The 13,751-nt window shown below is 47.3% G+C and overlaps 1 protein-coding gene across 2 annotated transcripts in view; it reads left to right on the top strand.

Annotated features, from left to right (window-relative positions):
• Nucleotides 1–13,751, top strand: part of PDZRN3 (PDZ domain containing ring finger 3) — a 249,475-nt gene that overhangs the window by 187,274 nt on the left and 48,450 nt on the right. The window contains exon 1 of one of the 2 annotated variants that reach the window (XM_043443439.1): nt 6,840–7,209. The exons of the other annotated variant lie outside the window; for it this stretch is intronic. Within the exon in view, the coding sequence (XP_043299374.1) occupies nt 7,141–7,209 (69 nt within the window). The 5' untranslated portion in view covers nt 6,840–7,140. Of the gene's footprint in view, nt 1–6,839; nt 7,210–13,751 lie in introns of those variants that run through there. 2 annotated transcript variants of the gene reach the window in all.

The following is a 13,751-nucleotide window of genomic DNA, read 5'->3' as shown; positions in this document are numbered from 1 at the left end:
CCCCCATTTCCTCTTCTTGAATTTTCTGGGTCAAGGCCATTAAGTGCTGTCATTTGCTTTCCTTCTCTCTCAGCTGAGTCTCCCCTCACAGCTAAGCCAGGCTTGAGCCACCCAGGACTTTGAAGGATGTGCGTGGTCCCCATGTTAGTTCCCCCACATCCTGTCCTGACATCCTCTGCAGTTACTTCTCATCTCCATGTCCACATGCGTCTCCGTCACATCTCCTGCTCTTCCATCTCTCCCACCCAGGCCCCCGACCTTCTTGAATCTTCTTTCCTGCTATCAGGTCTGGTCGCACATCCAGTAGTTGCCGAAGGCCCACAGGGATCACTGCAGGACTGAGATAACCTCCAGCATCACTGGGAACCTGGCCAGGGTCACGGGTTCAGAGTAAAAGCCTCCTTGAGGGTCAGATGTTTTCTCGGCTTGCCTGGGCTCACTGAGATGACTCATTCAGGAATTCACCCTCCGGGATTTTCAAATCAGCTTGGGGAAATAGAGGCACTGCCCTCCCCTGCGCAGAAACACACAACTGTGCTGTGGGCTCAAGAGAATCAAAACACCCCCAGGACTTCTGCTGAAGTCCTGGCCCATCCAGCTCCTTCCCACTGGCTGTCTTCATCTGAAGGGCCCGTGTTCCGACCTCCCAGGGCCTGATCTCCCGCTTGCTCTTCCTGCGTTTGTGTCTGGCGGCCTGTCTAGTGGTTCATTGAGTAGTTCTTGGAGATGGATGCTCATCCACCCACGTGGGGTTTGAGCAGCAGCCGTAGCCAGGCTGCTCTGACCCCTCTCCTCTTCTTCCATCCCCCTCCCCCAAGGGGCCTAGCAGGTACCTTTTCTGCCAATCTCTCCCAGTGGAAACCGCAAACTATCCGTCTCCAGCACCCAGGATGGTCATCAGGCATCTGGTGCCCCGAGAGAATGCCCTCAGGACAGCAGCACCTCCATCTATTTGGCAAGGGGAAAATATCCTTTCATATAAAAAAAAAAGATTTGAGGTCCCGAGCAGATGTTATGAGCTTAGGTAGCTTTTTAGAAATAAAACAGCACTCATAGTTGCTATGATGTATTCTTTCAATTCATCTGACATTTCTCTGTGTGTTCTGACATCTTTGAAGTTGCTGTTTCTCTTTGCTGTGATGATGTTTCCATCCACACTTAGCTTTCTAGCAATTCTTACTTTTTATTCAAGAATCAGCTCAAGAACTCACTAAATGGGGTTCAGACAAGCTGTGGAAAAGTCGCCCTGATGAAGAGGAGGGTTAACTAGAAGTTACTAACCTGTTTCCTGAACAGATGGTGGTTTTGAATCCCTGGCCATAACTAGTAGGGTGCTTGTGGGAACAGTTTTTATCCTGAAGGTGCTGTCTTAGTGTTTAGGCAGCTATAATAAAGTAGCATAGACTCTGTGGCTTGTAAACAGCGGAAATGTATGGCTCCCAGTTCTGGAGGTTGGAAGTCCAGTGCAACGTGTGAGGGCTCGCTTCTAGGTCACAGACTTTGAGATGTATCATCATGTGGTGAAGGAACTGGGAGTTCTGTGGGTGGCTTTTATCAGAGTTGTTGTTCTGTCGCTGAGTCATGTCCAGCTCTTTGCGACCTCATGGACTGTGGCCCACCAGGCTCTGCGGTCCATGGAATTCTCCAGGCAAGAATTCTGGAGTGGATTGCCATCCCCTCTCCAGTGGATCTCAACCCAGGAATCAATCTTGGGTCTCCTGCACAACAGGCAGTTTATTTACCACTAAGCCACCAGGCAAGCTCTTTATCAGAGCTGTCCTCCCATTGAGGAGGGCTCCACCCTCATGACCCAAGCCCCCCCGCAAGGCCCACCTCCTAACAACATCACAGGAGACATTCGGATTTTAACGTAAGAATTTGGGGACACACAAACACTCAGACCCTAGCAGGCATAAAAAGTGCTTTTTCCAGGTTTATGGCCTTAATCTTCCTGGAGGCAGGAGCAGGCTTCCTTGTCCATTTGGACAACGGAGGAGACAGGGGAGGTCAGAGCAGCGCAGAGGCACACGCTCAGGGCTTGGACCGCATCTTGAGGGTGGTTCGGGAGTGGGGGGTGTGTGTGTTGCGGGGGCTGGGTGTAGGTGTAGGATTATTCTAGCCACTGTGTACGGCAGGAATTGAAGTGAGAGTGAGGTTCAAACCAGCAAGAAGCCAAGTTAGTGAATCAGTGTGATCCGGGAAAAAGCTGAAAAGAGCCCAGGGCATGGCAGAGCCAGCGGGCAGGTCTCCCAGATACTGGGGGGAGCTGGAATTTATCCCTTGAGTAGCTGACTGGTCCTGGCGAGACCCCATTGCTCCATGAGGACTTGGTTCCTGCTTGGCCCCATCGTCCCTCCTTTTTTGGGACATGGCTCTTCCCGGAAGAACACAGAATTCAGCTGCAAGGTGTAGTTTGATGAGACCTGGGCTCATCAGACACTGGGGGAAACAAGTAAAGGTCACATTCCTGGTGAATAGATGAATAAACACCCTGTCTGTGTGCGAAAAATAGTACGGTTGGATTAGGTAGAGATGGTTCCGCAATTAAGTGAACGTGAGTGGATGTCTCCATCTGCTGACTCCCGCAGCAGCCCCGGTGACCTAGGGAAGTTCAGAGGATGACTAAAGGGTGTTCCCGGGGCACCTTCAGCCCCCTCTGTACGTGTCCCTCTGTCCGTCAGTCTCTGAGTGTATTCCTCGGTGACACTCCTTTGCACTGTAGAGTTCATCTCCATGAAGGCAGGGAGAGGCAGGAAGGGCATCAGATGGAGCAGAGAGAGCAGAGTGCCCTGTGCGTTCCTAAGCCCAGGAAGCACTTTCCAGTGATGCGATAACTAACTTGGAAAGGATGTTCAGCATCTTCGGCAGACAGCGTGTGCCTTTGTGCAGCCAGTAGTTTCCATCTTTACTGGGACAGCTGTTTTCTTAGAAACAGTTCTGGTGTAAATAACTTCCTGTTGCTCACAGACTTCCGGTGCCTTTTTATCTGCAGTGTGAAATGCCTTGTGAATGGTGCAAAATAGGTGAGCCTCCCTTCACACCATTGTGCCTCTTACTTACTCTGTGAAAGCACTGTTTTGAAAGCAAAACTGTATTCTAGATGCCCTGGATGGTTTTGCAAAGTAAAGGGTAGTTTTAAGGTAGGTTATCCCAACAAAGTCTTGTTTGGACCATAACGGGTACATGAGCGCTTTGCATTGTTGATTTCCAATAATACATCATTAGTCACAAGAGCAGATGCAAAACCAACCCTGAATTGAATTTGAATGAATATCTTCTCTACTCTTCTTCTGTCCCTCCCCACAAGCAGGAGGCTCTTAGACACTCAGCTCATGGGCACATCCTTCTAAAGCAGCCATTCTTAGAGTGTGACCCAGGTCCCGCTGAGGGGTAAAACAATTTTCATAAAAATACCAAGATATTACTTTCCTCTTTCTTTCTCTGTTGTTCCTTGATTCATATACAGTACTGTGGAGTTTTCTAGAAACTCCTCTATGACACCATATCAAAAAGGACTGGATGCAGAAACCACTGCGAAAGACCAGCTGTCTTTAATCGAGCGAGACATAGTTTTGTGACATTGTAAAACACTGCCATTCTTCTCAAAAAATTCTTTTGTTTTGGAAAATATACTGGCTTTTCCAAAAATGTGACTTATATTAATAGGTAATAGATTTGTTATAGCTCTTTTAAATGAATTAGGGAATAAATATTTTAAAACTTGTTTGCCTCTAACATGGCAAGCAGTAGACATACGCACATAGACAACGGCCCTGGAGCGGGGAGTGTCAATGAATTTTTTGGAAGAGTGTGAAGGATTCCTATGCCCCCAAAGTTTGAGAAATACACTGCTGTGAAGTACAGGGCAATATGCAATAAAGCTCTCTTGGCTTGTGGCTGAGATTTAGAAGTTTTCTAACCAAGAAGAGAAGGATTGGGAAAAGTTCCCCATCCATTTAGCCAGGGCCTATTTCTTCACCAATTTGGGGATGTACAGGGAAAAGATGAGGAAAAAACTAATTGTGAGACACTAAACCTTGCCAAAAAGTAATAATTTAAAGGCCCACAAGAGTGGAGGAGGGATGCAAACATGATACCCTCATAGGGACTGTTTTCCTCTTTATGTGGCAGTTCCAATTTGCAGTGTAACTGATGAGTTGGTGAGACCGCAGACCCGGCCTTATCTAGTCATTCTGATAAAGAGTACATGTTTCCCAAGTACCCTCATGGGCCTGGACTGTGATTGAAATTCAGACCCAGGCCCTGCCCTTGGGATGCTGAAATCCCTAGACAGGGAGACAGACAGACAGTGAGCAAATCAGCATGAGTGGGCGGGATCATTCAATACTGTGTGAAGTGATGCAATGGAAATGATTGGGTTGAAATGACTGTTTGGAGGGCTGAGAAAGAAATTCATACAAGGTGTCCGGCCGAAGCTTTTCTAAGCAGTCTTCATTTGCGCTGAGATGGGGGTGCTGAGTGGGCAGGAGAAGGGGAGGAGCTGTTCCAGCGGAGGGAACTTCATATGCAGGGACCCTGAGGAAGGACCTGGCTTGGTGGGAGAGAAAACAGCACCGGTGTGGGGTTGAGGGGGGATTGATGGGGATGGAGCAATCAATGGGTAAGGAACAGATTTTACAAGACATTGGAGGCCCTGGAGGAGATTTTTTTAATTCAAGTGTGACGAGACATCACTGGAGGATCTTTAAAGCCCGCCAAAGAAGTGATCTGATTTCTGCTTCATAAAGAATAGCCTGGCTTACTTCACTCTGTATAATGGGCTCCAGTTTCATCCATCTCATTAGAACTGATTCACATGAATTCTTTTTAACGGCTGAGTAATATCCCATGGTGTAACTAATAAAAAAAATTAAAAAAAAAAAGAATAGCCTGGGCTTCCCAGGTGGCGCTAGTGGTAAAGAATCCACCTGCCAGTGCAGGAGACATAAGAGATGCAGGTTCAATCCCTGGGTTGGGAAGATCCCCTGGAGGAGGGCGCGGCAACCACTCCAGTATTCTTGCCTGGAGAATGCCATGGACAGAGGTGCTCGGCAGGCTGTACTCCATAGGGTCCCACAGAGTCGAACATGACTGAAGCGACTTAGCACACATTCTTACACAAATAATAGCCTGGCACATGGAGAGTAAATTGGAAGACGAGTAGTCAATGGGAAGACGAAAGGATGCAGAGCGCGGGGCAGGAGGCTCCTGATGTGAATTGGATGAGAGTGGACATTCGGCCCATCTGCAGTCTACTGTGGGCTGGAAGAGGACAGACTTCCTGATGGAAGGCTCCGCAAATGAGGCCAGGGGGTGAACAGACATGGCCTCTGGTTTTGGCTTGAGTCGCTTGCTTTCTCACATCCTGGCAGCAAAACTCTGCACGGTAGTTCGTATTATACCTTTTTGGAGATTAGGAAATGGGGCTCAATGAGTTCCTCACGGGTCCAGGAGACCCTTCCCATCATTAAAGGCATTCCGAGGTCCCTGCCGCAGCGGAGTGCCATCTGCGGCTTCCTTTGTCTGATGCCACACCTCAGCTCACTGCCCCTGCCCAGGCGAGGGCTTGAGATGAAGGCTCCCTCCCTCCCCTTCCAGATAGCCAGGCCATTAGCTGATCCAGCCCCATCCCTGTGCCTCGCCTTCCAGGTCCAACAAATGGGACCAGCAGCTTGTGCCGCCGGCACAAGCCAAAGTTTACTCGGACTGGTTTCCTCACACTGTAGGTGTGTCTTCATTCCCAGAGAAGGGCAGCTTTATTCTTCAGGCTCCGTGATGCCTCTCGACATGAGATGTGGGAGTCGTCCTGAGAAACAGTTCAACCTTTGTAAAATGAAGGAGGTGAGGGCTGTGGCAGGAAGCAGTTGTGAGAATTGTCAACATCAACCATTTGGCCTGAGAAAATGGGACCACCGCATTTTGGTCTGGCAGTGGGACGATTGTTTATAAAAACACAGTTTTTGTTTTTTTGTTTTTTTTTTAAAGCCATCAAACTTACATAGTAGTTCAGAGGCTGAATGAAAGGGAAGCAAGAAGCAAGGCAGCAAAGACCAAAATTCTTCAGTCCTGTCTGTGCTCACCTTTCTTGGAGACTGAGCACAGAGCAAAGCTACAGAAGTCTGGGCAGATCTGGAGCATTAAATACAGATCTGGAGTCACCAGTGACCCTTAGCTTCACGGCATGAGCTCTGAGATGGGCTTCGTGGCTGTGGGGATGGCAGGAGATGGGCTGCTTCTCCGCCTTCCAGTTAGCCCGGCAGCCCTTTCACAAATAACTTTCTGCTTTGGGAATTGAAAATGCACCCTAGCAGTGATTATCTGCTTGCTCACCTATCGGGCAGCCTCTCTCCTTATACCCCTCTGGTTATTTTGCATACTCACGCATATATCTCGCAATTTAAATTTTTATATTTTATTCATATGTGGAAGATTATTCCCGCATCTTAGTAAAGCACTACATGTGCTAGGAACATGATTCCAAACATGTCCATTCCATAAAACCTGTTTATATGCCATCATTATCTGCAGCATTAAATACATTTTATATCATCACAAATTTTATGGTATATTTAAAAACGAATCTCTACTTAGCTTCAGTGCATTAGGGATTATCCTCAGAGACCCGGCTCAACATGCAGTCATGTTTATTGGTAACTGCTAGAAAATGGCTTGCAAAATTGTTAGTGTCTTTTATTATTCCCTGCCACTGGAGCACTTGCTTGTTAATTAGAGAAATTTCAACTGTCATAGTTGGCAATTATAGCTTCTGTATCATTGTCTGTTATGAATAGTCAATGAGGGCTGATTAATATGCATGAGTGGCAGTATATATAGCGTGTGCATTGGCCCACAATCCAGCTGCCAGAATCACTCAGAGGAGGGAGTGGTGTGTGTGTGCGCGCGCGCGCTCGAGTGTGTGTCTGTATGTCTGTGTGCGTGTGTGCGTGCTTCTGCGAGGGAAAGAAGGGGAGCGTGGACGGGAGCAGAGTTGTTGGCAGCCTCCAGGAGCACTGCCCGCCGGCAGCGGCGCCGCACCTGGCACCTGAGGCTCTCCGAGGACCCTTCATGCCTGCGCGCTGAGAGCGCCGCTGCTCCGGGCGCCGGCGAGTCCTGCAGCCTGCCTCTGCCAGTCCTCTAAACATGGGATGCAGTTTGTGCAGCCTGCAGAAGCCGGAGGAGCAGTACAAATTACTCTACGAAGTTTGTCAGGTAACGCGCTGCCTCTTAGCCTGTGGGAGTGGCCGGCCAGCCACCTGGCTGAGCGGAACTCCTGGGGAAGGAGCTGGGGATCTCTGCACGTGTGTGTGTGTGTGTGTGTGTGTGAGAGAGAGAGCGAGAGAGAGAGAGAGAAACGAAACAGCCTTTCTGACGTTTCTGTGTGTCTTCTATGAAGTCTCTTAGGTGATTTCCTTGACAGTGGCCCCGGGTGCCTGTATTTGAGTATTTAAATGGATGTTGAGGACCATAAAGTGTGTTTCGAGCTGAGATATCACAAAGCTGTTTCGACCGCCCACTCTCTCCGGAGTGGCGGACAGATGTCCTAGGCAGGGTCAGCGCGTGGTCACACACCCTTTGAACAAGTTGCAGAAGACGTGGAGGATGATTAATGTTGCCTCGGTTTTGTCTCTGTTTACAAATAGTTGGAAGGCGCTCCTTTCAGGAGAGCACGGGCCTCTACCGCAGACTTCAGTCTGTGAGCAGCTTCTCGTCACAGGACATGTGGTTCAGATTCACGCTTCGCACTTGCCATTTCTATACCTCCCCCTGTGAAAAGTTGAAGAACTTCCAGAGTGAGTGGTGTGGTCTTGGCTGCTGTCATCCACAGCGTATGGCTTCTCTAAACTTCTGCAGCATCACCAGTAGGAAATTTCAGTGGAGATGAAATGGGGTATTTACAGCACAATTCAGACCACTTATTAAGTGTTCATGTTAAGTGCTTAGTAATGCTTCAGTCTTCCTCTGTACTAGGAGATTTTCACACCATTTTACCTGACAGTTTAAGATATTTTTCCCCTTAAATCATTCTAACTCCTTCAAAATTTTCTCTGGTAATAAAAAAAAAAAATCATAATCCTGTTACAAAGGAATTTTAACATTAGCACATTATAATAAAGCTGTTGGTGAGAAAAAAAAGGTGCTTGTTTGATTTTCATGATGAATGGTATATTAATAAATTCTTGAAAGGGGCTAGACTTAAAATTTTGGTTAGCTGTCGATTGGGTGCTATTTTTGCATGAGCCAGCAGAGGGCGCTTAACATTAAATCTACAGCAAGATTTGTGAGTTGGCTGCCTCTGTGGACAAAAATCTAATGATAGAGTAACTCTGAGTGAATGAAAGAGGGTGTGTGTGTGTGTGTGTGTGTGTGTGTGTGTGTGTGTGTGTGTGTGTGTGTGTTTCTGCACTGAGGCATAGAGAATGTGCAAACAAATCTTTTGGGGCTTAGGCACCCAGGGGTGTGTGTGTGTGTGTGTGTGTGTGTGTGTGTGTTTCTGCACTGAGGCATAGAGAATGTGCAAACAAATCTTTTGGGGCTTAGGCACCCAGGCCACTCTCCTCTGTGGAGGGCACATACCTTTCAAAAAACAAGCATCTTCAATAAATTTTGGAAATAATACTTCTGATGTATGACCTCTTGCTCAGGGCTGTGCTAGCTTGTCCTTGCAGAGCAGTCCAGGGGCACTTTGGAGGTCTGGGTAGAAGTGGTGTTGCCACTGGAGATCTGGCTCTCATATTATCATCCGTTGATGTCGTAATCCTAAATTTGCCAAGTTATCGTGTGCAGTGAGCCCTGGTTCTCAGTGAGTGAGGCATTTAGAAGTGAAACAAGTAGAAGAACAGAACCATCACCAAGAAGCTTATATACAGGCACTCACTGATGCATATAAGATAAAAACTCTGTGTAAAAATGTGGTATTAACTTCCTTTTTTTTTTGTTTTAACCATCAATGCATGAAAATACTATTTCACATACATTGTTATAGATGTAATAATTAAACTGACACCCTCCAAAAGGTAATCCTACCACATTTTCTGCAAATCTGCATTAACCTGTGCTTTATTCATCTGTGTTATTTGGGCTTTTCCCCCTCAGCCCCCAAAAAGAGAAAACCTGGGTGTTGTGTGTTTGTTTGTTACTAGGTGAATTTATGTGGAAATATTTCTGGCCAAAACATCATGCAGTAAATTGCTGATAAATGATTTTCATCCGGAATCCACTTTGTCAGCAATTTAGGAAGCCATGCAGATTTATTTTCAGGAAACTCAAACTACTTTTCAGACCCATTACCCTTGTGCCAACTAAGTAAAACCCCCCTTTCTCCTATTCTTTGGGAGTCCTGAACCGTAGCATAAAGGAATTCACAAAACACTTGCAGGAATTAGTAATTGCATTCCCGCTCTTATTATGCAAAGCCTTATTAGAGCAGAGAAATTAAGGTTTCCATAAATTACAGTTGCAGAAGGTCCAGTGTGTCTGGCTTCAGTAAGCCCTTGTAACAGCAGCACAAAGAGGATCAAATATTCTGGGGCTCAGACTTGATCCTTTCCTCATCCAGAGATAATTCAAAGAGATGCTCTTCATTAGGGCCTTTGGCAAGCTGCCCACAGTTTCTTTTTGGGACTGCTGTGAGCTTAATGATGCAGAACAATGGCCATGCCTCTTGTTGCAAACATACCTTATTGTACCTTTAATCACAATAGGAAAACACCAAAAACACACGAAGTTGCCCGGTCATTAAAGGACATTGCAGAAGCGCACACATCCCAGTGATCTAGGCTGTGTGTTAAGGAATGCCCTGAGATATTTGGGGATGTTTGGACTACTTTGATGGAGAGTACAAGATGCACCTTCTGCCCCACCCCGAGATTGTCAGATCAGCTGAGTTACAGCAGTGCCTTGTGCTTTAATGGTGACGGTGGCATCCTGTGGAGCATCAAGACACAGCCCATGCCTATGAGAGGTTTAAAATTTAACTTAGCAACTGCTTCGTGCTTTGGAAAGCCTTTGCTTGCCCTGAGTGACTTAGAATACTCAGAAGCACTGTTGAAGTAGAAGGACAGGGAATTGGAAAGGACAGGGAAGATTCAGGTTATCAAGGGCTGGAATCTTCTACTTGGATAAATTAATGGGAGATCTCATATTCACACGATAGCATGACAGGGAGCGTCCCAGCTCTGGGGCTGCGGTCAGAATCGAGCTGAAGCTGATGACCTACTGTCAGGTAGGGATGTGTGAGCAGAGATGGGGAAGTCTGCCACTCCACTGGCTTTGTGCCCGTGACTCCATCATAAGCCAGGCACCAGCCCTCCATGCAGCAGTGCTCCGTCAGGACCAGGGGGAAGCCAGCCTGTGGATGCTTGGAGGGGGCGAATGGAGACCTGGAGTGGGGCGGGGGTGGGGGTGGGGAAGCAGTGATTCACTAGCACTCCTTCCTTCTGCCTCTTCTGAGGTCAGCCAGAGACTCTTGGTAGAATAGTGACCTTTGTGGCTTGATGACCCAACAGAGAAGTCATTCTGATGTTAGTAATAACAACTAACACATTCACTAAAACCTTCATGCAAATTTTCAAGACGGCAAATAAAAATATTGATAAACGACAGTGATGCTCCTTTCAGCAACCACAGTATTATTTTAATTTTATTCTTTTGTTGAAGTATATTTTATTTACAGTGTTTCAAGTATACAGCAGAGATTCAGTTATACGTATGTATGTATCCTTTTGCAGATTCTTTTCTATTATATGTTATTACAAGACATTGAATTTAGTTCCATGTGCTATACAGCAGATTCTTGTTTGTTTGTATTTAGTAGTATTTAGTAGTCTGCTTTGTATTTAGTAGTGTGTATATGTCGATCCCAAACTCTATAGTATTATTTATTGAGCGCTTACTATATGCCGGTGCTGTGCTAAGCGGCAACCATGCCTTTCTGCCACAGCAGCACCAGGAGATAGGTGATGTTACTATCCCCATTTCAAAGATGAGGAAAGTGAAACACAAACGACTTACGAATGGGGCTGGGAGCCACATCTGATTCCAAGGTTTGTGCAGTCTTGTCTTGTATACGTCGTTTTCATCAAGGTCCATGAGTAGATCACCAGTGTTACATGCAACACTCGGGTTCGTTTTGAATTTGCCTTTGCCTCTGTGGGGCCCTCATGCAGACACCACATTCTCACACAGGGACCTGTGCTGCTTGGCAGCTGTCAGCCTGCTCTCCTTTGGATCTATTCTCTTACAAATGAGAGGGGTTTCTATAGCGCCTCTGGTCCCTCACAGTGGGGCAGGGTGAGGAGGGGAGTGGTGAGCAAAGAGAAATGAGCTTGAGAGACACTGAGACTTCTTCTCATTGACCCCCCCCCCCCCCCCCGCCAAGCAACTTTAGAACAGATGATTTGAGAAAGCTCCTGTTGTTTTACCTCTCAGTGACAAAGAATACTATAGAAGAGGAATTTATGCCCTTTTTAGGCCATTAATGTTGTTGGTTTTGAATAGCAAAAATTCCACCCAATAACTGTAACTTGCCAGAAAACTAAAGATATAAGTCTTTGTGACCCTTTCTCTGTCAATCTATTGGTAAGTTGGTTAAAAAAAAAAAAAAAACAGATTTCTGTACTAAATGCTACTTCAGATCCAGAAGTTTAAGGACTGTTCTGGAAACTTGACCGTACATGGTCTTATTTTCATATTTAATTAGCTACATTCAATACTCAGTTAGGTAAGTTTACGGCTTTAAAGCAAAAGCAACTGTGAGTCCAATGAGACCCACTGGCTGTGGCCCACCAGGCTCTTCTGTCCATGGGATTCTCCAAGCAAGAACACTGGAGTGGGCTGCCATTCCCTTCTCCAGGGAATCTTCCCCACCCAGGGATCGAACTCAGGTCTCCTGCAGTGCAGGCAGATTCCTTACCACCTGAACCAGGCAAGTTCTAGTACAGAGTTAATGGTGGTTAATTAGATGGACATAAACTTGACCTCTACACAGCAGCGTCGGACCTGGCATTCCTTTCCTGCAGTTAGAAGTGTGTTTGCTTAAACAGCCTATCAATAGATTCTGAAAACTCTGTTTTAGCAATGGCTTTACTAAATTAAATTGCTGAACTAATTTACTAAACTAAATTACTAAACTAATTTCTGAGTTAGTTAAGCAAAGCAGGTATGGAAAAAGAGCCCACCTGCTCCTGCTTTGACAAACTGGGAGCCCTTTATTAATGAGTACAGAGCCTGCCTGTCTTTGGTTGGGAAAGTCACTGCTTGCAGCATGGACATTTACTGTCACTAGCTGTTGTTTTCTCTTCAGTTAACAATGGATCATAAGCCACTTTTATGTTAAGAAATGAAAAGGCATAGCTTAGGGTTAGAACAGGGCTTACTTCTCTCTTTCCTCCTGTCTCTTTTTTAGGTGGAAAGATATGGAGCAACTAAAAAGGAGTTGTCCTGCTTTCCCCAGAGAACTAAGCCCAGTAAACCACCTCCCAGCTTAGATATTCTTCTGAGTGTTCCCATGAGGCCATGCACACCCTTGTATTCCTCTACTGAGCTTCCCATGATGCCCTGCGCACCCCTGGATCCCTGCACTGAGCCTACCCATGATGCCCTGCGCACCTCAGGATCCCTGTACTTTGCCTTCCCACGATGCCCTGTGCACCCCTGGATCCCTGCACTGAGCCTACCCATGATGCCCTGTGCACCCCTGGATCCCTGCACTGAGCCTACCCATGATGCCCTGCACACCTCAGGATTCCTGCGTTTTGCCTTCCCATGATGCCCTGTGCACCCCTGGATCCCTGCACTTTGCCTTCCCATGATGCCCTGTGCACCCCTGGATCCCTGCAGTTTGCCTTCCCATGATGCCCTGCGCACCCCTGAATCCCTCCACTGAGCCATCCCACAAGGCCCTGCACATCACTCTATCCCTGCACCTCCGTCCACTCGGTCTCTGTGGTTCTTTGCTCATTGAACCACCTCTGTTATACTGTGACTTCCTGGGGGGCTTCATCACCACCTTTGTCTCAGCACATGGCTGGTTGAACGTGTTGGGTTTTGTATGTGTCGGTGAGAGCTGAGGAGCAAGAGAAGAAACAAGGGAACTAGTAAGGAACCCTGAAAGACAGCTTGCTGCTAGATGAGATGACCGTGATTGGGACCCAGGAGGGTGAGGGGGGAGAGCAGAGGGACACAGACATGTATTTTTCATTCATTCAGGCAACATGTTCATCCAGCCAACCACTGAGCCCTGAGCTTCTCTGTGCCTTGCTCCCTGGCTCCCCAGTGCCCTGAGGAGCCATTTACCTCAGACTGCAGGGCCCTGCGTGCGCTGGCCTCCTCTGTGGCTGTGTAGCCTCATGCCTCACTGCTTCCCCTCCTCACCCGCCCTGGTCCCCACAGGCTGCTTTCAGTACCCAGAACCCTCCTTCCCTGCCAAGACTTCCCCATGGCCCGTTCCCTTCCACTGCCGCGTAGTTCACCAACACATCCTTGAGGCTGCAGCTTAAATGTCCCTCTCCCTTGAGAGCCCCCCTGATCTGAGGGTCCCCCCAGCCCCACCAGCTTCGACCTCTCGGTGAGGAGTTTATTTCCTCTCTGGCATCGTCACAGCTCACACACTTATTAACTTGCTTATCATTTGTCTCCAGCGCCCAGGAAAACATGAAGCTGGGGACACTGCCTGTTCTCCGTGACACCCCTGGTCCTGACACATAACCAATAACCCATCAGGACGTGCTTACCAAATTAGCTTCTGAATGAGG

Source organism: Cervus canadensis, chromosome 22 (assembly GCF_019320065.1).
Source record: "Cervus canadensis isolate Bull #8, Minnesota chromosome 22, ASM1932006v1, whole genome shotgun sequence".
NCBI lineage: Eukaryota > Metazoa > Chordata > Mammalia > Artiodactyla > Cervidae > Cervus > Cervus canadensis.
Note: the sequence above shows the minus strand (reverse complement) of the source record. Positions and strands in the feature narration are given on the sequence as shown.